The sequence below is a fragment of the Arachis hypogaea genome, unplaced genomic scaffold, assembly GCF_003086295.3.
Source record: "Arachis hypogaea cultivar Tifrunner unplaced genomic scaffold, arahy.Tifrunner.gnm2.J5K5 arahy.Tifrunner.gnm2.scaffold_50, whole genome shotgun sequence".
Classification (NCBI taxonomy): domain Eukaryota; kingdom Viridiplantae; phylum Streptophyta; class Magnoliopsida; order Fabales; family Fabaceae; genus Arachis; species Arachis hypogaea.
This window is the reverse complement of record NW_027255479.1, coordinates 52,938-77,224: the sequence shown is the minus strand read 5'-3', so window position 1 is coordinate 77,224 and position 24,287 is coordinate 52,938. Positions and strand designations below refer to the sequence as shown.

Sequence of the window (24,287 nt, the reverse complement as noted above, 5' to 3'; positions counted from 1 at the left end):
CTGATATCGATTCTGATCCTGATATGTGATCACATCGCTTGGATCAGCGAGACATAGCATACCAATACCCACACTTTTTCGTCATATGGAACCCGTTAACCGAATCCCAAGAAATTCATGCATCATATGCGAAAATTTCCGATATGGCTACTAATTGTTATTACTCCTTTGGCGGCGAGCTTCTCTTTGGATTTGGGTACGACACAACCAGAGATGATTACTTGATAGTTTAGCTTGGAATGATGAAAAGAAGAATCAAGAAGGCCACTTTGATTTCTTCTCCTTGAGGTCCATTCTTGGAGTAGTTTTAAGGAGGATGTATTATCTCATAAGAAAAATGGCACTCGTTTCTTACGGCTATCATTGGTTCATGAGTGATTTGATGCTTTTTCTATTTGTTTTGATATAACAAAGATTGGATTCAGTGAAAATAGGGTATTCCCTTGCATCTGACGTACTGGGGGTGTTTAGCTTGTTTATGAAGATGATGATGATTTATAAATTTGTATGGTGTGAAAGTATAATGTGCAGTCTTCTTGACTTCCTATGAGATTCCTAGCATTACTTGAGCTGTGTCTTGTCTGAGGATGGCGATTTTATAGGATTCGATGAATCACCTGGAATGTCGAAATATAATGTTAGAGGAGAGAAGCTCATGCGTTTTGATCGTTCTTGTAATCAATTGGGTACGTTTCGTATACTGTTTATACAGAGAGTCTCTTGATGCTGCCTAATGATGGCTTGAGGAGAAAGAAGGGTATGTAACATTGTTTTTCATGCTTTGCTTTGTGCATTTTAGCCTGCTAATTTTGCTATATGCCATTAGATGGATGAAGTGTTTTGATAAATCCATGTCTACTATAGTGACTTTACCAGTTTACTCATAACTGTCTTTTCTGCAGGAGTTCTTCAGTTAAAGGACTGAAGAGAGCACCAACTTAGCCACTTGATTGTTGTTTAGCTAAGGTAAAGTGAAGGGTTTCAAGAAACTTTTGTATATTTGTTTTTGAGTTTGCTTTGAAAATGAGTTTCATTCCATATATGAATGTTGGAAACTCAAGGACATATAGACAATTCAAATGGTGCAAGTCATGTATTACATGTAGTATCTTTTGTGAATATGCAATAATAGTACTACTAATAGTTCTTAAGTCTGCTATAATTTTCTTTTTCTTCTGCTATACATGCATGTTGAGTGTAGCTTTCCGATTTTCATTTTGCATTGAGATCTCTATTAAGTCAATACATATATTATTACACAATGATTGGTATATATGCTGTGTAGAACCATGTATATATTATATAATATCATGTTACCATTTGTTAGGTGTTTTAATTCTTGATATTGATATATGATGAATTCTAAGATGTTCATTAATGGACAATATATACAAAGATGCTATTTAGTTTTTTTAATCTCCGCGCTTTTTCGGTCTAGAATCTTTTACAGAGTATGGAAATTTCCTTATAGAACACACAAGTTTTTATACCTTTTGTATATAGTATATAAACTTATGAATATAGTATAGTACAATTTTTTTTTCATATAACACAAAAATAAGGAGAAGGCGGTGGTGGCAGCGACAACAGAGACAGCGCAGCGAGGATGACAACAACATTGAAGAAAGAAGCGCGCAGAAGGATATGACGAAGGAGGAGAAAGAGGAAGAATAAGAGTAAGTAACAGCAACTCGTACTTACTAAGAAGAATCTCGCGAGACTTGTTTGGAGACATAATTTAAAAAACGTTTGGACGTCTAACTTTATTCCAATACATAAAATAATTATTATTATTATTTTTTTATGTAGGCAGGAAGGAAAAAACTGAAATCAAACACCTGTATAGAAGAAAACTAGTGACAAAATTAGAAATGCACATAGTAGAAGAAAGTTAAATGGACAATCAAATCTAATAATACTAGATACAATTCTCAAGAGATATTGTATGTAATAAGCTATTTACACTATCTAGATGTCTCTGAATTTTAACTTTTAAGTGTTCATATTCAAAGTAAAGGAAAATCATCATCATCATCATATCGTCATCATATGACAAAACAAACTCACAAACCAAAAAACAAATAAAGTTTCATGAAGAGCAGTTCAAAACATCATCCATATATTAGACATTGTAAAAGAACTTAAACCCTTAAAATTGCTCAATTAAAAGTCAAGACATTGATTAATTCCCTAAAGCATTACGTACCCTTGGCTTTTTCTTCTACTCCTTCCCTTCCATAAAATCATCAGGAAGAGCCAATAAACTCTCAGTATACACGCAAAATTCATTCAAACCACAAAATTTGCCACAACTTTGGAGCATCTCTCCATTATTAACATTATATTTTGCCAAACATGATTTTAAGATATCAAATCCAATGATATCCCCATCATTGGATAAGTTCAAAGGCCTAAAGAAAAGACAAGGAATCTTGTATGCTGTCCAAGATGACTGCACTCCATATTCTTTCATAATCCATATGTCGGTTTTCTTGTCGAAATTTGTAAACCAAATGGCTAGGCACCCTCCCAGTTCCACAAGAGCCCCAGGAGGATGGTAATTCGTCATTATTTCTTTTGGCACAGGCATCTCCCAGAAACGCCTTTCAATCATATCAAAGACAAGAATAATAGCACCACCAGAATCAACACCAGTACCAAAACGAGGGGCAATCCACCAATGAATAGCCCCATTGAGAAACACCCCAGGCAGCGAGATAATTCTCTTCCTTAAAGGGTCATTTGGAAGTGTAACCTTAGAAGTCGTCCATGAATTGGTTCTCAAAGAAAATAAACCCAAGTAGTCTTCCATTTTTCTGGTATTCCTCCAAGCGAGAAGGACCAAGTAGTCATCTTCTGATGCATCGTATCCAAAGCCAAACATAGCGGAGCGCTTGAGAAGCTTCTGCATAGGACTATAATTCTTGTATCCCTCACATGAAAATACTCTGTGAGATCTAGTTAATGGGTTCCATATGACAATATAATGTGGGTCTTCGAATAGAGCTACGAAACCCCTGCATGAATTGAATATATAGAATCCATCATCTGATTGGTTTTCCTTATTGGGAGGGAAAGAGACATTTGTTGATGTTTTAGAAGGACCATCTAGAAAGAGTGCATCTAAATCAACAGTTGTTGGCTTGGTGGAATCGTCGGGATAGAGGAGGAGTCTATGGGAGGGTGCCAGAGAGAGATCAAAATGGGATTTTGGCAAGTTGGGGTCTGAGATCAAAGTGTTCCATAGCTTGGAAACACACCTTAGACGCACAAGGTTTTTTATGGGAATCCTCATTAAGATTCCTCGTACCAACTCTGCAGGAAGTATGTCGTCGATGCTGATGTTTCTGTTATTCTTCTTGTTACTGTGGACGTCCATGTCCATGGCATTCAAGCAAAAGATGATGAAGTGTTTCTGCTTTGGTTGCACTAGTAAGTTATAAGTGCTTTAGTAGTATCCTTTTAGTGTGTTTAAGATTTAATCAAATTCCATTTAGGTTTAGTTTGGTAAAGCTTTTACTTTTTTAAAGTTGTAGCATTTATATTTGGTAAATCAAATTAAAAATTGTTTTTAATAACCACAACCACAAGCAACAACAATTGTATTTGGTAAAATAGCTTTTAAAATTTAAAAATACTATAATAGACATAAATGTAAGTATTAAATTTGAAAATTAGTTAACATATGAAGTTATATTAGACTTTTAAATTTTGAAAAGCACAAGCCAACTTTAAAAAGCTTTATCTTAGATGCTTTTAGGGCTTGTTTGGGTGAGTTTTTAAGAAAAGATCTTTTTTCGAGTTATATTTTTTTAAAAGATCTTATAGAAGTAAAAGTAATTTTATGTTTGGATATCTCATGTAAAAAGGTTTTTTATCTATCAATTATGTTTGGGTATAACAATATAAAAGTACTTTTTTGTTTATTTATTACATGAAAAAGATCTTTTTTTTATTTTACTAATGCTTTTACTTTTACTACTAGAAATTTGCCAAACACGTTAAAAAACATGCACTTAAAAGTACTCCGATCTTTTAAAAGCTGTAAGTACAAGCACATGATCTTTTTTATTTACCAAACATAAAATTGAGGAGTTTGAACTTTTAAAAAGCACGAGCACTTCTTCAAAAAATTTTACCAAACCAAGCTTTAATCAATTAAAATCAGTTATCATATCTTTGGAAATTTAAAATTTAAATAAAATTCAATCTAAAAATCAAATTTAATATAAAATTAAAAATTAATTAACAAATCTTAGGATCGGAGTTTTTTATTTTCTTATCATCTTCCTTGATTGTTGGATATCTCAACTACTCTTTTATCTGCCTACAATTTATGCTAACAGAAAAGTAAATTTTTTGGTGTTAAATGGATTCTTAAAAACTCAAATAATTTATCAAATGGAAGCTAACTATACGATTATGCGTGAGCTTCAACTTTTATCATTCATATCTGAAACGAAATCATAATTTTTTAAAGCAAATTCGAAAAAGAAAATGGACAAAAACAAATTCTTTGAAGCTTCTTACCAGTCAAATTAAACATTCTAGCTAGCTACACTAAAAATTGTGTTCTCAAGTTCATGCTCTCCTGATTCTCTTTGTTTGAGCTCATTGTGATTTTCTTCTTGAGTATCTGCACAAGAAGCCTAGCTCATATTACAAATCAACGTATTAGACATTCTAAAGAAAGGTTAACCCCTAAAACCATGGAATTCATTAATGTCATTGCAAAGCACAGTCGATTCCAAGTCTAAAACTATGGAATTCATTAATGTTTGAATACAACAATATAAAAATATGGAAAAATTGGGCACCTTCTGTGTTCTTTAATGGGGCTATCCATTGGTTGAATCATGATGGTGATTATGATGCTATTGTTACTATTCTTGTCTTTGATACTAGCAAAAGGAATGGTTTTTTAGAGATTCCTGTGCCAGAACAAGTAGGAAAGTGTTATCCTTGCCGACTGACGGTACTGGGAGGGTGTTTAGCCTTGTATTATGATAAATGTGATTATGATTATGATAAATGTGTGATATGGGTGATGAAAGAGTACAACGTGCAGTCTTCTTGGACTTCCTATGAGATTCCCAGCAGTTACTTTGAGCCAGTGTGCTTGTCCGAGGATGGCGATTTTATAGGATTCGATGAATCACCTGGAATGTCGAAATATAATGTTAGAGGAGAGCTGCTCCTGCGTTTTGATCACGCTTGTGATCAGATTGGGTACGTTTCGTATAATGTTTATACAGAGAGTCTCTTGATGCTGCCTAATGATGGCTCTGAGGAGAAAGAAGGGTATGTAACATTGTTCTTTCGTGCTTTGCTTTGTGCCATTTTAGCCCTGCTAATTTTGCTATATGCCATTATGATGGATGAAATGTTTTGATAAATCCATGTCTACTATAGTGACTTTACCAGTTTACTCATAAACTGATATTTTCTGCAGGAGTTCATCAGGAGTTAAAGGGACTGAAGAGAGCACCAACTTAGCCACTTGATTGTTGTTTTAAGCTAAAGGTAAAGTGGAAGGAGTTTCAAGAAACTTTTGTATTTGTTTTTGAGTTTGCTTTAAAAATGAGTTTCTTTCCATATATGAATGTTGGAAACTCAAGGACATATAGACAATTCAAATGGTGCAAGTCATGTATTACATGCAGTATCTTTTGTGAATATGCAATAATAGTACTACTAATAGTTCTTAAGTCTGCTTTAATTTTATTTCTCTTCTGCTATACATGCATGATGAATGTAGCTTTCCGATATTCATTTTGCATTGAGATCTCTATTAAGTCAATACATATATTATGACACAATGATTGGTATATATGCTGTGTAGAACCATGTATATATTATATAATATCATGTCACTATTTGTTAGGGAGGTAAGCATCAAAGTGGTCTCTGAAGTTATCGTCGAGCCTCAAAGTAATCCCGAAGTTAAAAATTAGTCGTAATTGTCCCTGAAGTTGAGCTCCGGTAATCATAGTCGTCCTTCCGGTCAATTTCGTCCAGCTAGCGCAACCGGAAAGTTGACCTGGAGTCGCTGGTGACACGTTAGCAGCGCAACGGCTAGCTGAGGTGGCGCAGTAAACGTTTTGGACTCAATTTGGTCCCTAATTTTAGGTTAAAAACCCTAGCCCCCAATTCTTCTCCTTTCTTCTCCATCGCACACGCTGTTCTCGTCTACTCTCCGTCGCACCAGAAGTGAGTCTTCAGTGTCTTCTTCATCTTCGAACACCACACGTTATGGCTAGCGCTAGCAATGCAATTGGGAGCTCCAACAACCCACGATCATTTGGAAGCATCATGAGGAGAATGAATAAAAACAGAAATGCGCGCCTGCCAGAATTCTAATCCAGGGAGACCGTTCGTGGGTTGCCCAAACTACAATGTAAGTGTTTGATGCTGTTCTTTGTTGTATATCTAGATGTAAAGTTTGAAAATTACTTTCCTGGAAAGATTAACCCCTAAAACCATGGAATTCATTAGTGTCATTGCAAAGCACAGATTCCAAGTCTAAACATGATATCCATTTTCTAATTGAATTTATCACTCAGACTTCCCTTAATTATAGGAATAAAACACAGCAACGTACTCTCCCAATTCAGAAAGAGGGACAGAGAGCTCAATCAACCAATGAATGCCGTTAAAAAAACCCTTTTGACAGCGAAGTCCCCTGTTTAGTGGATCATTGAGAAGTAGTGCAACCTTAATGCTCCTCCATGAATTCTTTCTCGCTGAAAACAAATCCAATTGATATTCTGTTCTTTCATCATCCCTCAAACCTATGACAAGCAAGTAGTCATATACAGCAGTGTACTAGGAGAAGCTTTTCTCAGGGAATTGAGGTAAAGTTACGAAGCCTCTGCAGGATCCGACGATATGAAATTGATGGCGTGGTTGGTTGAGTTTCAGGGAACATTGCTATAAGAGTTACTGCCATCCTAAACTTTCTATGACAGCATCTTCACTATTAATTAATTCGAAGGGTACCATACTAATTTAAAATAATAATTTTAATCAACAAAACCCATAAAAATTTCTCAATCACACGCACTATACTATAGGTCATTGGTATTAATATCCTGTAATTTTATTGTAATTTCAAAAATAAATACTTTGTACTTACAAAAAGTTGCCCAATTCTTTTAATGTTAATTTAATAAAAAAAAAAAAAAAAAACCTCAAATACTATATTTTCATAATCATAACTCATAAGATCAAATAATGGAACTCTAGTTTCCTAGATTGCTAAAAATAGTTAGTTTAAGAACTAAGGGCTTAGTCAAACACTCAAACCTCTTAATCGCTATATTTGTTGTGACTGGTTTGGTGTTTCCCATCACACCTCTTCACTATGCATTATGGAGCCACACATTCCAGCTTCTTGCAGAGTTCTAATTCTACACTCCCCTTAACACTCACTACTGCAAAAAGCCATGCTATTCTTATCACCCAAACAATCTCTATTCCTTATTCCCATTTTTGTAATCGCTATCAGCCAAACAGTCCCTATTCTTGCACGTAATGCTCACGTCATCAATTTCCGCTCACCGAACCTGTATCCAGAATCACTCGCGTGGGATCCACAAGCGCAGCATTTCCTCCTTGGATCCCTCCAGCAGCGCCTTATCGCTGCAGTATCCGATGCCGGCGTCGTGGAAACCTTCATCTCCGACACCGACCTTCCTGACGGTGCTTCCATCCTCGGCATCGCCGTCGATTCTTACCGCAACCGCCTCCTCGCGGTCGTTCACCAGAACCACAACAACAATCAACCTCCGTTCAACGCACTCGCGGCCTACGACGCTCGCTCCCGCCACCGAATATTCCTCTCCTCGCTCCCTTCCTCCTCCGAAGACACGTCCCCCGCTGCCGCAAACGACGTCGCCGTCGACTACGACGGTAATGCCTTCGTAACAAACTCCGCGGGAAACTACATCTGGAAAGTAACCGTTGATGGCGAGGCCTCGATCTTCTCCAGATCTCAGCTCTTCACGGCGAACATTCCGGCGACGGCGAAGAACGACAGCCTCTTAGGCCTCAATGGAATAGCTTACGTAAGCAAAGGTTACCTCCTCGTTGTTCAATCGTGCACGGGAAAACTATTCAAGGTTGACGCGATCGACGGAACAGCGAGGGTGGTGATTTTGAACGAGGATCTCGTCGGCGCCGACGACATTGCCTTGAGGAAGGACGGAGGAGTTGCGGCGGCGGTGTCGCCGGTGAACAAGATGTGGTTCCTGAAGAGCGAAGACAGCTGGGCGGAGGGAGTGGTGTTCGACAGGTTGGAGCTGGATCTGCGACGGTTTCCGACATCGGTGACGATGGGAGAGAAGGGAAGGGTTTACGTGTTGTACGGACACTTGGACGAAGGGAGGGTTGGGGATTCAGTGAGGGAGGGTTTCGGAATCGCTGAGGTGCGGTCAAAGAGAGAGGGTCAAGATGACAGTATTTGGCTCTTTGTTTTAATGGGTGTGGGCTTCGCAATTTTAATGTTCTGGAGGTTCCAGATGAGCCAGCTTGTTAAAAAAATGCACCACAAGATTAATTGATTCTCTTCCTTTTCTTGTCCATATTCTTTATATTCTTGTGCTAGATTTTACTATTTTTTATTTTTGAAAATATTCCGTTTATCTTTATTTCGAGTATTAGTTTAGTTTGATCAATTGTTTTCTTTACTGCAGAGCTTTTTGAATTGTGAGGTTGAGCATAAATTATGTGTATAATATATGCATGCTTAGTTGATTGTTTTTCAGTATAGCTAGCTAGAAAGCGACTCATTGAATTGGACAATATTTCTTCTTTCTCCTCTTGTGTTAATTAGAGTCATTAAAAAATTATTCTCTTCAATTAATTTGTTATAAACACTCGTTAATAACTTCTTGTTCAATTAACACATTAGAATCAGAGTTATACTTTGTATAAGAAGCACTTAATAATTTTTCTGTTAACTGTTACTTAGTACTTCTTATAAGGAGTAAAATGATTTTGAAATTTCCACGAAGATGTAATTCCACGAAGTTTGAATCGGAGATGAGAGAAAACCATAGCTTAGAAACAAACTTGAGACGGAATAGATCTTTGGCCTGCACCCTCAATAAGATTGCTTGGAACAACTCCAGAGGAAGATCGTTGATGCTCTTCTGGTTATTATCCATTCATGCTAAGTGTTTTCATGCTCTGTATGATTCTTATGTAAATGCTTCATTGTATTTGTGAAGGGTTGTTGGTCCAAATTCTATCAGACTTAAATTCTTGTTAGTTAGTTAGTTCTATTTTTAAGCCTTAGAGTTTCTCATATACCAAATTTTTTGAACCTAAAATTTAGTTTCTCAAAATATTGAAATATAATATTTAATAAGAACACTTTTAATTATATCCTTACAAAAAATAAATGTATTATTTTAATTTGAATTTTAAGTTAAATTTTAACATTCTAAAGTCATGATGTGTAACAAATTCATCTATGTTTTTGGGGCTGTTGAAACCCCATCTTTCTCATGACTGGAATACTCAGAACACTGAAACATGCACTATCTTCTTCCTCCTCTGTTTATTTTCTAAGTGTTTTTTTTTCCTTCTAAACCTAAATAATGAATTTAAAAAGAGTTAAATTTTTTTTTTGTGAAAAATCAAAATGAGGAATTTTGTAAACAAGTGATATTTACAAAATAAAAATTTACTTTCATCAATTTTAATAATTAATAATAGTATAATGTTGTTTGGATTGGATTATATGAATTTAAAAATCAAATTCAAAATTAATTCAATTCAATTAATACTTTTTTTAATTAAAAATTAGGTTTGAATCCACTCTAAATTATGCGAATCTGGTCACTTGAATTGGTTTAGAGGATTTGGTTTAAGACGGAATTAAATTTAATTTAATTTAAACCTTCATCATATCTCATATATATGAAACATTATCTTCATCAAACAATGAATGATTATTACAATAACAATAACAACACACAAAATTCAAACTTTAAAGCAAAATAGAATAAAACTAAAGTTTCTTGAAACTTTCAACTCAATTGCCAACCTTACAATCTATTTAAAATAGAACAACATGCATGCATGCCTAAGTTGGATTCCAATCATCCTTGACAAACTTGATATCTTCTGAGAAAAGATCCGCCAGCAAAACTCAATCCAATACCTAACTGCAGTAAACAATTCAATAATTATTCATAAATAAGATTCAAAACTCACGTACATTAATTATTAAGCAATTAAATTAACATGAATATATAACAAGGTGCAAATAAAGCTCATTAATTATTACATACCATTTTTCCATTTCTTCTTGTCACAGCTGGGGAGTGTGGCGAGACTCGGAGTATACACAGTACTAATGTGCTCAAAAGCTATTACGTGACAGAAACTATAATTAAAGTATTTAAAACACTGAACCCTCTCTCCTTCAAGTTTATACTTGGCAAAATTCATAGTGACACGATCTAACACAATAACATCACTGTAATTAGATAAGAATAAAGAAATGCAGTGGTGAGGAATCTCGTAGAGAAGAATCCAAGATGATGGCACTTTATATTTCTTCAACACCCATACCTGAGTTCTTTTATTATTATCACGGTAGTCGAAGAAATTCAAAGCTAGGCACCCTCCTAATATCACGAGTTTGGAGGGCCACCACGTTAGTTTTTGTTCAGGTAAAGGTATCTTTGAGAATCTCCTTTTCCTCACATCAAATATTAGAATATCTCGATTGCTAGGTCGATAAGACAACCAATGTATAGCTCCGTTAAAGAACAACCCCCAAGGTATAAACTCGTAGGTTATCAAAGGTGTGGGGGGTGCAACATCAATCTTGGTCCATGAATTAGTCCTCAAAGAAAAACAATGAGGCTGGTTTTCCTTAGAGAATATAACTATTACGTAATCATCATTTGATGCATCATAACCAATGCCATGAATAATATTATTTTTTTTAACAGCATTATAGTAAGATATTTTTTTGTGGGATTGGGTCACTGGATTCCATAGAATAATATAATATGGATAGTGGCGTAACAATACAAACCCTCTGCATGATCCAAGAACAAGTAAATTGGAACGTGTGTTCTTCTTCCATGGGAAAGGGAGAGAGAATTTTTCTATTGAGGTGTCAAGGGTGGCACCACCATGAAAGAGTGCGTGTAGGTCAACGGACCCAACCAGTTGATCATTATGGGCGAAGAAGTATGAAGGGATGGTGAATTCTGAAGTGTGGTGAAAATGAAATTCCACAAAGGTTGGATCGGAAATGAGAGAGAGCCATAGCTTAGAAACGAACCTGAGAGGAAAGAGATGCTTGGCTGGTACCCTCACTAAGATTGCTTGGAGCAACTCCAGAGGGAGAAGCTCGTTGATGCTCTTCTGGTTGTTATCCATAGAAGCAAGCTCTGTTTTGTTCTGCTTGGTTCTTATGTAATTGCTGAAGACTGTTGGGAATTAACGGCTGTTGGTCAAAGATTCTATCTGATTGAATTCTTGTTTGTTAGTTCTATCTTTGAGCCTAGGATTCCTCTTGAATTTTGTTTAAACGGTTTTGAAATCCAATAATTTACTGACATCCTTGGTTACTACTAATTAGTAGTATGACATTAAGTTAAAGCTTATGACTCTAATTTCATTGAATGTACCTAATCTTATAAGGATAGGCCATCTGCTAAAAATTATTTATAAAATCTATATTTATCTATAGTAATTGACAGTTCAGTACAATAAAGTAGCGTGCAAAAAAATTTCTTGACAAAATTACTGATACTAATTCTGCTTCTCTTTAAAAGCTATTCACTATGTATTTTCGTCCCAATAATTTAAAACTAAATTAGATATAAGATTAATAAAATAAGCACACATTGCTCGATAACACAGACAAACAGAAATTTTACAAGACTCATTTGACAAATTCACTGGATTCTGTACCTTGCATCTGAAGTCTGCAGGAGAAACTTATTATCCCCAAAAGAATCTACAATTAAAACTTCTAGGATTGAGTTCATAAAATTTTGACATGATAAAAAAAGTACATTATGTAATCTGCAAAATAAAACATCTAAAGTTTTGCATAACCAACTAAAAAATATTACTAATTTACTATTGGATTTGATTCAAAAGATAGGCCATGGATTCCTTACTCCTACATTTTTGTAGGAGTATCATTAACCTGCATCAAAATAATTATAAAATATACCCCATTTTTTTTTTGTAAAAATTACTAATTGCATTTTGATCCCTCTAATTATTAGTTTTTTAACTTTATTCTTTTTCCTTTCATTCTCACATTAGAAGCATTCAAGCATTCAGAGAAGAGAAGAAAAGGTCTGCTAGGGTTTTATACAATTTCAATTCCTGCATTTCTCGCTTCTTCTTCCTCTTCCTCTGCTGCAAGTCTCATTAGCATTATCCTCGCTGCCGCAACACGCCTCCGCCGCCACCGCAACCTGCCGCCTCCGCGCGCAACCTGCCGCCGCCGCCCACGACGTTGCCCCCGCCGCGCAAGACGCTTTTCTCCACATGTAATAGATGTATTGTAATTTATCATTTGTTGTTTTGCTATATTTGCAGTTGGCTTTCAACTTTTTTTTCCCCTTTGAATATTTTGTTTCAACCATTTTGTTAATTTTAATTTTCGGTTTAGGTTGAAGACATACTTGGAGAGCATGCTGATATTTTTATTGAGCACTATTACATAAAGCAGTCTGGTAACTGTGACCTATCTAGCATGAGCGATCCTCACGATGAATTTAAGGGAAAGAATGTCCTGATTGAGAGAAAAAAATCAAAAGATCCTTCAGAGATCACATCAAAGTACAGCATGTCAATTGAAACATATAAAGATATTCTTGGAGAATGTAGGCGTAAGCTGTTCGAAGTAAGGTCAAGGCGGGCAAGGCCACATTTGGATGATAAAGTATTCCCGTAAACATGGTTACTAATTTATTTAAGAATCTTCTATTATGATACTGGTTTCAACTTTTTAGTATGAGTCTCAAGAGATCCTATGCTTCTAGGTTATTGTATCTTGGAATGGACTGGCTATCTCATCTTTTTCCAGGGCCTCCAAGATTCTCCTGGGTGAAGTTGAGGGCACTAAATTCTATTTTCCTGTTGTTGGCACTGAAGTAAGTTTCCCCTTATACAGATGTGTCCATATATATAATTAGAGAGGCTTTGATATTTTAGTTTTGCCCTTTTGCTGAATGACTTTTGGCATTTAAAAAGACAGAAGACACACTGCTTTTATATCATGGATGTCTGTAAATTATCCTATTATGGATAAATTTTATATTGTTGTGTTGATCAAAATGGGAATTGGCAGTTTATGAGTTAGTTGGCATTGGCAGTTATAAGGGAATTGTGGATGAAGCTTGTTAAAGGAACACCTGGAGACAATTAGATCCTCTTCTTTTTTTCAGTTTTGAGTAATTGCTAATATATTCAACTTTCTCCTTTTTGTTTTGCAAATTCCAGCCAAAGGAATACATGCAAATTGCGGAAAAAGCAGCATTATTTATTAAGAAGGAACTTCACAATGCTGAAACCCAAAGGCTGAACCATAGTTTCAGAAATTCTCCATCTAAAGCACCTGGTTTCTTGGATGATTATGCTTTTCTGATCTCTGGATTACTGGATCTCTATGAATTTGGTGGTGGAATCAACTGGCTTCAATGGGCAATTGAATTGCAGGGCACTCAGGTAAAGATTGATATCTGAATCTGAAAGAAATTTCACGGTGCTTTGCCAGACATCGAGTTCCTCCTGAGATGTGTTACTTGCAGGATGCTTTGTTTCTTGATGGGGATGGAGGTGGATATTTCAATAATACTTGCAGGTGGATATTTCAGTTCTTCTCCGTGTGAAAGAAGACCATGATGGGGCAGAACCCTCTGGGAACTCGATGTCAGCTATAAATCTTTTTAAATATCAATTACCCGAACTGTTGGAAATTGAAAGCTTCTTCAAATGCCCGGTTTCAGGGACCCTGATCCAACTATAGCCTTGTACCTCAAGGGATTCAATTTTCAGAGAGATAAGAGAAAGTGAACAGTTTCCTAGACCATAAAAATCGTCCTCATGAAGCTGTTTGAGATTGAGTCATACAAGGCATGGGCAGCTGCAGAACTTGAGCAACAGAAAGAGGTTGAAGAGGCTGAGGTTTCCATGCAGGAAGCTCAGGACTACCTTGATTCTGTCACGGAAAGTGCCATGGACGAGTTCCGGCGCTTCGAAGAGGAGCTTGAGAGCATGTCAAAGGCTGAAATGGAGAGCCTAGTTAACACTGCTGAGGGTGCAAGAAAGATGGGAAATTTGATGGAGAAAGCTGCCTCCATTGCTTCCAAGAAGTATATTGAGGCTGCACTCAATTCAGCCACTGCTTCCATGAAATCTGCTTGGAAGGGAATCTCTTCTGGCAAGGTCCATCCTTCTTAAAACATGAGAATAACAAAATAACCCTCCTATTGAAATGTATTTAGTTAAAATCTGTAATAAGATACTTCTGTTTTAGCCTTTTGTTTTGTTATCTTCTGTTCTTATATTGCTGTTATAGAAATTGGATCAGAATTGATGTACCAAATTTGATAGGCTGAGAATTCATGATTCAGCCACCAGTGAGAATGCAAACAGATTTAATGTTCATGACACATTGAAAATCCAATACTTTCATGGATGAATCTGATATAACAGTTAGTAGTTAGGTTTATGAAGCTTAATATCCAAGATTTGTCAGTAATGTATTTATCCCTCGATTCTTCTTAAGAGATATATTATTACTTCTTTGGTTTAATTGAATTTAGTGTCATCGAGGGGCATATGCATATCAAAAGAAATAACCATTCAATTAAAAATAACAAACATAAGAATAACAAACATAATTATCTGCATATTTATTAAATTAAACATATAATATATTCATTATTCACATTGTTTAGTATTCTCATTGTCTATTTATACTTTTCTTATAAAAAAAAATTCATGAAGCGGCATCTCTGATCTGAGGAGACAAGAAAGCGATAATGAATTCCAACAGATATGTATTGTTGTGGATCTAGTATAGATTCAACAAAACGTAACTTGTCAAAATGAGTATGAATCCACTTGTCGAATGTAAGAGTAGAGTCACACAAAAGTTGCATACTCTTCAATTGCTACACATACACCAGCCTTCATATATAAATTGTAACAACTCTTTCGACTTGGAATTGTCTTCTTATTCAGAGCATTTGGTCTTATATCATCTCTTGCTAGTACATTAATTTAATATAAAGTTTTAATTCTCTGTTGATTTACTAGAATATACAACATAAAGAATATACAACATAAAAAATATATACTGCACTTCCGTTTGGACTATGAATTTTCTTCGGCTGCTTCATATCATATCAAATATCATACCTACAAAAAAAAATAACGACTCTCAACTATCTATTTTACGAGGTTCAACTCTATATATATAGTAAGATATTTAATTTTCTTAGCAGCAAGGAAGTTGAATATATGCTACTTTTTCCGCAATTTGCATGTATTCCTTTGGCTGGAATTTGCAAAACAAAAAGGAGAAAGTTGAATATATTAGCAATTACTCAAAACTGAAAAAAAGAAGAGGATCTAATTGTCTCCAGGTGTTCCTTTAACAAGCTTCATCCACAATTCCCTTATAACTGCCAATGCCAACTAACTCATAAACTGCCAATTCCCATTTTGATCAACACAACAATATAAAATTTATCCATAATAGGATAATTTACAGATATCCATGATATAAAAGCAGTGTGTCTTCTATCTTTTTAAATGCCAAAAGTCATTCAGCAAAAGGGCAAAACTAAAATATCAAAGCCTCTCTAATTACATATATGGACACATCTTTATAAGGGGAAACTTACTTCAGTGCCAACAACAGGAAAATAGAATTTAGTACCCTCAGCTTCACCCAGGAGAATCTTGTAGGCCCTGGAAAAAGATGAGATAGCCAGTCCATTCCAAGATACAATAACCTAGAAGCATAGGATCTCTTGAGACTCATACTAAAAAGTTGAAACCAGTATCATAATAGAAGATTCTTAAATAAATTAGTAACCATATTTACGGGGATACTTTATCATCCAAATGTGGCCTTGCCCGCCTTGACCTTACTTCGAACAGCTTACGCCTACATTCTCCAAGAATATCTTTATATGTTTCGATTGACATGCTGTACTTTGATGTGATCTCTGAAGGATCTTTTGATTTTTTTCTCTCAATCAGGACATTCTTTCCCTTGAATTCATCGTGAGGATCGCTCATGCTAGATAGGTCACAGTTACCAGACTGCTTTATGTAATAGTGCTCAATAAAAATATCAGCATGCTCTCCAAGTATGTCTTCAACCTAAACCGAAAATTAAAATTAACAAAATGGTTGAAACCAAATATTCAAAGGGGGAAAAAAAGTTGAAAGCCAACTGCAAATATAGCAAAACAACAAATGATAAATTACAATACATCTATTACATGTGGAGAAAAGCGTCTTGCGCGGCGGGGGCAGCGTCGTGGGCGGCGGCGGCAGGTTGCGCGCGGAGGCGTGTTGCGGCAGCGAGGATAATGCTAATGAGACTTGCAGCAGAGGAAGAGGAAGAAGAAGCGAGAAATGCAGGAATTGAAATTGTATAAAACCCTAGCAGACCTTTTCTTCTCTTCTCTGAATGCTTGAATGCTTCTAATGTGAGAATGAAAGGAAAAAGAATAAAGTTAAAAAACTAATAATTAGAGGGATCAAAATGCAATTAGTAATTTTTACAAAAAAAAAAAACGGGGTATATTTTATAATTATTTTGATGCAGGTTAATGATACTCCTACAAAAATGTAGGAGTAAGGAATCCATGGCCCAAAAGATATATTAGATTTAACAAAAAAAAAAAAAGAGACTAAACTTCATTTGCACTTTTCAAATGTTCTTCCCGGTGTGTCAAGCTGTTCACTTGTATGTTGGCTCCTAATTCTCTTTGTTTGAATCCTTCGTGATGCTAACCTTTAACAACATTCATGGTGAACTTGATGGACTGCAAAATCATATAAACAAAAAAAGCTCAACAGATAAAACTCAAAGCTTTGGACATGAAAAAGATCTAAACTTTGAAACTTACCACAAGACCGGACTATAGGAAGTAAGACATTGATTAATGATTCCCTCGGCATTGATAAATTCGAATTCACCATCCATAGACAAAAGTGACATTTGATTGGAACTTGATGCATAATGCATATTACTCATTACTTTTTCATTAATTACAATGCAATGAAAACTAACATGAATGGCTGTGTGCTAGTGCGCACTGATTGGCTTCTCTTTCAATATATATAAAAACAATTTTCCAAGGTTTTCGAAAGATTTCGTAAATCTCTCTCTGAGCACTTTGTTGTGGCATAATTTTCATTAATTACAATGCAATGAAAACTAACATGAATGGCTGTGTGCTAGTCAGTGTGCACACTGATTGGCTTCTCTTTCAATATATATAAAAACAATTTCCCAAGGTTTTCGAAGGATTTTGTAAATCTCTCTCTGAGCACTTTGTTGTTGCATAATTTTTCTGTCGGAAAAGTCTAGGAGGCTAGCAACTTTGTTAAATTCTGGCTAGCATGTGACTAGCAAAGAAAAGTAAGCAATTAGATGAAATCTCACACCAATCTCACATTATTAAAATCATCATTGATGGCTACAAATCACAAAATTGCTGACCCGCTAGCATTACTTTTTTCCTGTCTTGTACTTTTCAAAATCTCATAGACCTCCTTTGCATTTACTTTCACTTCCACTCTTCTCATTTCCAGGTCTGCTGCCATGTGAAGTCCATAAAGGACGCCCCACAACTCAGCTTATACTGGTCGGCATCTTTCCAGATTCATCTATGGGTTCCAAGAAGACCTCCGCACCCGGCCTTCATTGTTTCTCACGTACCAAATTTTTTAAGCCTTAGAGTTTCTATTTTTAAGCCTTAGAGTTTCTCACGTATCAAATTTTTTGAACTCCCATTTGAACCTAAAATTTAGTCTCTCAAAATATTGAAATATAATATTTAATAAGAACAGTTTTAATAGATCCTTAAAAAAAAGGATTATTTTAGTTTGAATTTTAAGTTAATTTTTAACATTCTAAATTCATGATGTGTAATAAATTCATGTGTTTTTGGCGCTATTGAAACCCCATCTTCCTCATAACTGGAATACTTTTGAATTGGAAATATTGTTCAATATGATTAGAAAGATAGAAACTCAGGACAGTGAATATGCACTATCTTCTTCCTCCTCTGTTTATTTTCTAAGTATTTTTTTCTTCTAAACCTAAATAATGAATTTAAAAAGCGTTAAATTTTTTTGTGAAAAATCAAAATGAGGAATTTTGTAAACAAGTGATATTTATAAAATAAAAATTGAAACTTTCATCAATTTTAATAATTAATAACAGTATAATGTTGTTTGGATTGGATTATATGAATTTAAAAATCAAATTCAAAATTAATTTAATTCAATTAATACCTTTTTTTTGGTTAAAAATTAGGTTTGAATCCACTTTAAAATTATGCGAATCCAGTCACTTGAATTGGATTAGAGGATTTCGTTTAAGATTGAATTTAATTTAAACATTCGTCATATTTCATGTATATGAAACAGTATCTTCATCAAACGATGAATGATTATTCCAATAACAATAACAACACACAAAATTCAAACTTTAAAGCAAAATAGAATAAAACTAAAGTTTCTTGTAGCTTTCAACTCAATTGCCAACCCTACAATCTATTTAAAATAGAACAACATGCATGCATGCTTAAGTTGGATTGCTCCCTTATTCACGTTCCTTGTTTGAGCTCTTTGTGATTCCAATCATCCTTGATGTCTTCTGAGAATAATTATTCATAAATAATATTCAAAACTCACGTACATTAATTATTAAGAAATTAAATTAACATGAATATATAACAAGGTGCAAATAAAGCTCATTAATTATTACATACCATTTTTCCGTTTCTTCTTGTCTCAGCTGGGAAGTGTGGCGAGACTCGGAGTATACACAGTACTAGTGTACTCAAAAGGTAAGAAACCATAGTCCAAACCATAGTCCAAGTATTTAAAACACTGAAGCCTCTCTCCTTCAAGATTATACTTGGCAAAATTGTTATTGGCACGATCTAACACAATAAAATCACTGTAATTAGATAAGAATAAAGAATAAACGCAGTGATGAGGAATCTCGTAGAGAATAGTCCAAGATGATGGCACTTTATATTCCTTCAACACCCATATCTGAGTTCTTTTATCATCACCGTAGTTGAAGACATTCAAAGCTAGGCACCCTCCTAATATCACGAGTTCGGAGGACCACCACCTTAGTCTTTGTTCAGGTAAAGGTATCTTTGAGAATCTCCTTTTCGTCACATCAAAAATTAGAATATCTTGATTGTTACGTCGATAAGACAACCAATGTATAGCTCCGTTAAAGAACAACCCCTCATGTTTAAACTCCTGGGTTATCAAAGGTGTGCGGGGTGCAACATCAATCTTGGTCCATGAATTAGTCCTCAAAGAAAAACAATGAGGCTGATTTTTCTTAAAGGCTATAACTATTACGTAATCATCATTTGATGCATCATAACCAACGCCTTGAATAATATACTTCTTTTTTTCAACAGCATTATAGTAAGATATTTTTTTGTGGGATTGGGTCACTGGATTCCATAGAATAATATAATATGGTTCACAGTGGTGTAACAATACAAACCCTCTGCATGATCCAAGAACAAGTAAATTGGCACGTGTGCTCTTCTTCCATGGGAAAGGGAGAGAGAGTTTTTCTATTGAGGTGCCAAGGGTGGCACCACCATGAAAGAGTGCGTGTAGGTCAATGGAGCCAACCGGTTGATCATTCCGGGTGAAGAAGTATGAAGGGGCGGTGAATGCTGAAGTGTGGTGAATATGAAATTCCACAAAGGTTGGATCGGAAATGAGAGAGAGCCATAGCTTAGAAACGAACCTGAGAGGCAAGAGATGCTTGGCTGGTACCCTCACTAAGATTGCTTGGAGCAACTCCAGAGAGAGAAGCTCGTTGATGCTCTTCTGTTTTCTATCCATGGAAGCAAGCTCTGTTTTGTTCTGCTTGGTTCTTATGTAATTGATGAAGAGTGTTGGGAATTAAGGGCTGTTGGTCAAAGATTCTATCCGATTTGAATTCTTGTTAGTTAGTTCGTTCTATCTTTGAGCCTAGGATTCCTCTTGCCTTTTCAAAACTGTTGTGAAATCGAATAATTTACTGACATCCTTGGTTGCTACTAGGGTTAGGCTTGTTCAAATTCAAATAGATCTAAATTAAACCACTCATCCAATCTAATCTAAATAGAAAATCGATTAAAACCGCATTAATTTGGATTTGATTGGATTCTATTTTTTTGCAAACTGCTGGATTATATCGGATTTCGAATCTATTTTTCATAATCGATCCAATCCAATCTAAACTTCACAATGTGCTATAATATTATTATTTTATTATTATATTTACAATTATACTTATGACATATTCAATTTGTTATACATTTTTCTATTATTCATGTATTATTATTATTTAATAAATATTTTACGTTGAAAATATTATTTATTTATTTATTTTAACTAACCTATAATTTTATTTCTATTGTTATGTTATCGTTGGCTTTTTAAGATATTGTTAAGACTTGTTATGTCATTGTTGATTATTTAAAATTTGATGTTAAGATTTGTTATATGTATTTAATTTTTTTTATTTAAAAAATCGCAAATCCAAACCAATCCAAACCGCTTGTAATTAGATCGAATCGGATCGGATTTCGAAAAAAGTTCATCTAATCCAAACCGTACCGCACATAAATTAAGCGTTCGTATTGGATGACTTTTTCCCTTAAAACCAAACTAAACCGCACCACGAACACCTCTAGTTGCTACTAATTACTAGTATGACATTAAGTTAAAGCTTATGACTCTAATTTCATTGGATGTGCCCGTGAAATCGAAAAAGTTAATTAAGTATGTAAAACGTAAATTTTTAACAAGATTGAAATCTTAAAATCGTCAGATCTAATAAAAACTTTGTAAAATCAATTGACTCATTTAAAATCGTAATATTGGTAGGGGTGAGTACGGATTGTGAATACTCGATTATCCGTTCGAATTTAAACTGAACTAATTAAATTGATTTTGCAATTAATGGATAATCGGGTCCAACTCGAATCAAACAATGATTCTTGTGACGGTGGGTAACCAGAGATTCGTGGGCCGGATGACGTTGTTTGGCCCAAACGCGCGAAGGAGGTGACTATCGAGCGATCCTGAAACTCGGTGTTCCTCCGTCCGACTTGTGTGTGTGGAAGAATGGGGGGTGGTACCTGCAAAGACACTCCAATGCCTAAGTTAGCAAGAGTGTGAGCAAGTTGAGAATGTATTGGGACTTAGTGATACCTGAGGGATGTCAGGGTATTTATAGTGGTGAACCAATAACCACCGCTGAAGTAGTGCCACCTTTTTAGGTGGATAACCGTTCCCATATCTTAGGGAGGTTAAGATATGGCTCTATGAAGTGGTTAGAGAGTTTCTAGGGGCAGTTACTCATTCGAATGAGTGTTATCTGCCAGCTAACCCTCGTATCCGACTTCTTTGGAGCAGGTCGTGTTCAGTACCGACTTCTGGGGACGAAGGCTGGTACTGGGGGAGGGCCAACCCCTTTGGGTTGGGCTTCTTTGCTTGGATCCTGGGCCCTATTTATTGGGCCAGGGTATGAACAGTGCCCCTACTCGAGCCCAATTTATTTTTAAGAGTTGGGTTCGAGTATTCAACTCGGGGTCATAGCCGATTTGTGAGAGGACCGACGTGATGGTTTGAAAACCGACGTGATTTTTCGTGACCTTTTGGTTCTGACAGTTACGTCCAATCAAGCGTCGTGTCCGTTAGGGGTGTGCGTAGGGATTTAATAGCCTTGGTAACGGTGCATCTTTATTAATGATTGCCCCAATTTTACCGTTATGCCCCTAACGTTCTTATAAATATTTTCCCTCTCTTTCGTTGTTTCGTTTCTGCGATCTTTCAAATTTTCCTTGCATTCGTTCGTACTGTGTTCTTGCGTCTTCGAAGGCTTTTTGCTTCCAACCCTTATTTCCGGATAAAGGTTAGTTCTTTAATATGCCTTTGTAGATAAATTTGATTTGTAGACTTTAGTTTCGCATCCTCCTCCCTTTAGAGACCGTGTTGGTGATTTTTCTTTTCCCCTTGTAGGTTTGTTACCCCTTTTTTATAAAAAGAAATGGCTTCTGTAGACACTCTCTCTCACTGGGTTGATGTCACGGTCTTAGGGGAGGAGCCCTCAGTCGATTCTGAGTTCATTACCAACCTTCGCACTCATCACAGAATTTGCACTTCTGAGGATGACGAACCAAAATACGAATTGGTAGTCCCGGGTCCTGAAGACCGGGTTTGTTTTGGAAGAGTCGATGAGGCGGCCCCTCATTTTTTCTTTATGTATGAGTGCATGATCACCCGTTTGGGTGTTTTTCTTCCTTTTTCGAATTTTGAGATCTGTTTTGCGTCACTGTCGAGTCGCTCCCACCCAGCTTCACCCCAACTCTTGGAGTTTTTTGAAAATTTATCAATTTGTCAGCCAGGCTTTAGAGTTCCCGACTTCTTTAAAGATTTTCTTCCATCTTTTCCATATGACAAAACCCTTCAGTGGGCTAAACAATAAACAACAGTGGGTGTCGTTCCGAGCCATACAAGGTCGGAGACTTTTTACCCTTTTTGACGAGTCCTTTCATGACTTCAAGAACTACTTTTTCAAAGTGCAAGCTGTAGAGGGTCACCACCCCTTTTTCCTGGATGATCATTCTTCTCCCCGATTTCCTTTATATTGGCTGGAGGCCTCCCCTTGCGAGAAATATGGTCTGGATGACTTAAATGAGGTAGAAGCAGCCATTGTGGGGTTCCTCCGAGAAGCGTGGGGGAGGGCCCCATACTTGGATACTAAAAAATTTCTCCAGGGGTCGCCGACCTTTGTCCAGTCACAATTAGGTAGCTTTTTGTGTTTCTTGCTTATTTCCGACTTGCAATTTCTTTTACCGACTTTGTCTGATTTTGGCTACCAATTTGTTTTTTGTAGAGATGGCAAAGAAAAACGCTCAAGAGTCTTACCAGAGGGCTCAGGAAGCCAAGGCAAAGTCTCGAGCCAGGTCTGGAGGTGTTAGGATGGTTGTCTCTCCCCCTCCTCCTCCTCGGAACGTTGGGACTCCTTCTCAGCCTATTGTAATTTCTTCCTCTGCTTCCTCTCTGCCACCCCCTTCCGTCCGACCTACTCCCGAACCAGAGCCAAAGAAGCGCAAGACCTTAGAGTCTGGCGCTTCTGGTGAGGCGGACGCTCTTGCGTTCGTCCGAAAGAACATCTATCCTCATGCTCGTATGAGTATGGATGATGTTTCTGTTCGGCACTACCTCACTACTGTGGTTGAGGAGAGTCTCAAGACGGCGGGGGTTTGTGGCAAACTCTTGGATATATTTGAGAAGACTCCCATCAGCTCTTTAGGGACGACCTCGAGGGTCGAGGAGCTAGAGGGTAGGCTTCGTATATATCAGGAGCATGAGAAGGAGTTGGAGGGGAAAGTCGCCAAACTGGAGGGGGAGAGGAACAGCCTCCGAGAGAAGGGGCAGAAGTTGCAAGCCCAATGCAACATGGAGGTGGAGTTGAGGAAGGCAGCGCAAGCCAGCTACAATAGTTTATTTGCTGATCTTGTGTCTGTAAAGAACGACTTACTGAACGCTCGGAAGGCCTACACCGAGTTGGAGGACTCTATTGCGGATGGTGCTGATGAGGCCTGGAGGATTTTCAAGGAACAGGTCGGAGTTATTGCTCCTGACTTGGACCTTTCTCCTTTGGACCCTGATAAGGTTGTTATTGATGGTGCCATCGTGGATCCTCCTGCCCCCATAGTGGAATCTGAGTCTGATTTAAAGACTCGGGGGCAGAGGATCGTAGAGTCCCCTCCTCGCTCTAAGGACGCTCCGAGTTCTTCTACCGTTCCTCCGACTTCCTCTTCAACTCCTGCTCCTGGCGTTCCCCCTGACCTTGCTGATGGTGATCTAAAAAAGTGATTTTTGGCTATCGGGGCCCGGCCTGTGGGTCCCTCTTTTTAAACTCTTTATGTTTATTTGTTGGTGTTTTGAACAATTATTTGGCCTTTTAAGGCCGTAAACAAAACAGTAATGCCCCTTTTTTAATAGGGGTT

General features: G+C 36.5%; 6 protein-coding genes and 1 long non-coding RNA gene across 9 annotated transcripts; 4 read left to right on the top strand and 3 right to left on the bottom strand.

Annotated features, from left to right (window-relative positions):
* Window positions 1-2,221: 2,221 nt before the first annotated feature.
* Window positions 2,222-3,385, bottom strand: LOC112795434 (F-box/kelch-repeat protein At3g06240-like). Its single transcript, XM_025837361.1, has one exon. It carries the CDS (start codon window positions 3,383-3,385, stop codon window positions 2,222-2,224), a length of 1,164 nt encoding a protein of 387 aa, XP_025693146.1.
* A 1,389-nt stretch (window positions 3,386-4,774) lies between these two features.
* Window positions 4,775-5,504, top strand: LOC114927203 (uncharacterized). Its single transcript, XM_029296840.2, has 2 exons — window positions 4,775-5,301; window positions 5,453-5,504. The coding sequence occupies exons 1-2, from the start codon at window positions 4,775-4,777 to the stop codon at window positions 5,502-5,504; spliced, it is 579 nt and encodes a 192-aa protein (XP_029152673.1).
* A 1,596-nt stretch (window positions 5,505-7,100) lies between these two features.
* On the top strand, window positions 7,101-8,638 carry LOC114927200 (uncharacterized). Its single transcript, XM_029296837.2, has one exon. It carries the CDS (start codon window positions 7,446-7,448, stop codon window positions 8,559-8,561), a length of 1,116 nt encoding a protein of 371 aa, XP_029152670.1. The 5' UTR covers window positions 7,101-7,445; the 3' UTR covers window positions 8,562-8,638.
* Window positions 8,639-11,027: 2,389 nt separating this feature from the next.
* Window positions 11,028-14,660, top strand: LOC114927199 (uncharacterized). The gene is made up of 6 exons (XM_029296833.2): window positions 11,028-11,075; window positions 12,264-12,542; window positions 12,656-12,928; window positions 13,029-13,139; window positions 13,489-13,713; window positions 13,797-14,660. Exons 1-6 carry the CDS (start codon window positions 11,028-11,030, stop codon window positions 13,875-13,877), a joined length of 1,017 nt encoding a protein of 338 aa, XP_029152666.2. The 3' UTR covers window positions 13,878-14,660.
* On the top strand, window positions 14,092-14,660 carry LOC140172906 (uncharacterized). The gene has a single exon (XM_029296836.2). It carries the CDS (start codon window positions 14,092-14,094, stop codon window positions 14,446-14,448), a length of 357 nt encoding a protein of 118 aa, XP_029152669.1. The 3' UTR covers window positions 14,449-14,660.
* A 545-nt stretch (window positions 14,661-15,205) lies between these two features.
* Window positions 15,206-16,723, bottom strand: LOC114924120 (uncharacterized). Of its 3 annotated transcripts, none has more exons than XR_011879413.1 (4): window positions 16,506-16,723; window positions 16,094-16,383; window positions 15,900-16,010; window positions 15,206-15,411 (listed from the first exon to the last, which is right to left on the bottom strand). It is a non-coding gene; the product is annotated as an uncharacterized lncRNA (long non-coding RNA). The 3 variants fall into 3 exon arrangements; XR_011879412.1 differs by having other exon boundaries at window positions 16,111-16,383; window positions 16,506-16,720; XR_011879414.1 differs by having other exon boundaries at window positions 16,103-16,383; window positions 16,506-16,717.
* A 2,309-nt stretch (window positions 16,724-19,032) lies between these two features.
* LOC114927197 (F-box protein CPR1-like) lies at window positions 19,033-20,124 on the bottom strand. The gene has a single exon (XM_029296820.1). The coding sequence runs from the start codon at window positions 20,122-20,124 to the stop codon at window positions 19,033-19,035; it is 1,092 nt and encodes a 363-aa protein (XP_029152653.1).
* Window positions 20,125-24,287: the final 4,163 nt, after the last annotated feature.

Excerpts from the sequence above, each read along its gene's own strand:
- LOC112795434 (XM_025837361.1), bottom strand. The coding sequence starts at position 3,385 with ATGGACATGGACGTCCACAGTAACAAGAAGAATAACAGAAACATCAGC.
- LOC114927203 (XM_029296840.2), top strand. The coding sequence starts at position 4,775 with ATGTTTGAATACAACAATATAAAAATATGGAAAAATTGGGCACCTTCT. Across the intron at positions 5,302-5,452 it reads GGCTCTGAGGAGAAAGAAGG|GAGTTCATCAGGAGTTAAAG; the intron begins GTATGTAACATT and ends TATTTTCTGCAG.
- LOC114927200 (XM_029296837.2), top strand. The coding sequence starts at position 7,446 with ATGCTATTCTTATCACCCAAACAATCTCTATTCCTTATTCCCATTTTT.
- LOC114927199 (XM_029296833.2), top strand. The coding sequence starts at position 11,028 with ATGGATAGTGGCGTAACAATACAAACCCTCTGCATGATCCAAGAACAA. Across the intron at positions 13,140-13,488 it reads TTCCTGTTGTTGGCACTGAA|CCAAAGGAATACATGCAAAT; the intron begins GTAAGTTTCCCC and ends TGCAAATTCCAG. Across the intron at positions 13,714-13,796 it reads TTGAATTGCAGGGCACTCAG|GATGCTTTGTTTCTTGATGG; the intron begins GTAAAGATTGAT and ends TGTTACTTGCAG.
- LOC140172906 (XM_029296836.2), top strand. The coding sequence starts at position 14,092 with ATGAAGCTGTTTGAGATTGAGTCATACAAGGCATGGGCAGCTGCAGAA.
- LOC114927197 (XM_029296820.1), bottom strand. The coding sequence starts at position 20,124 with ATGGATAGAAAACAGAAGAGCATCAACGAGCTTCTCTCTCTGGAGTTG.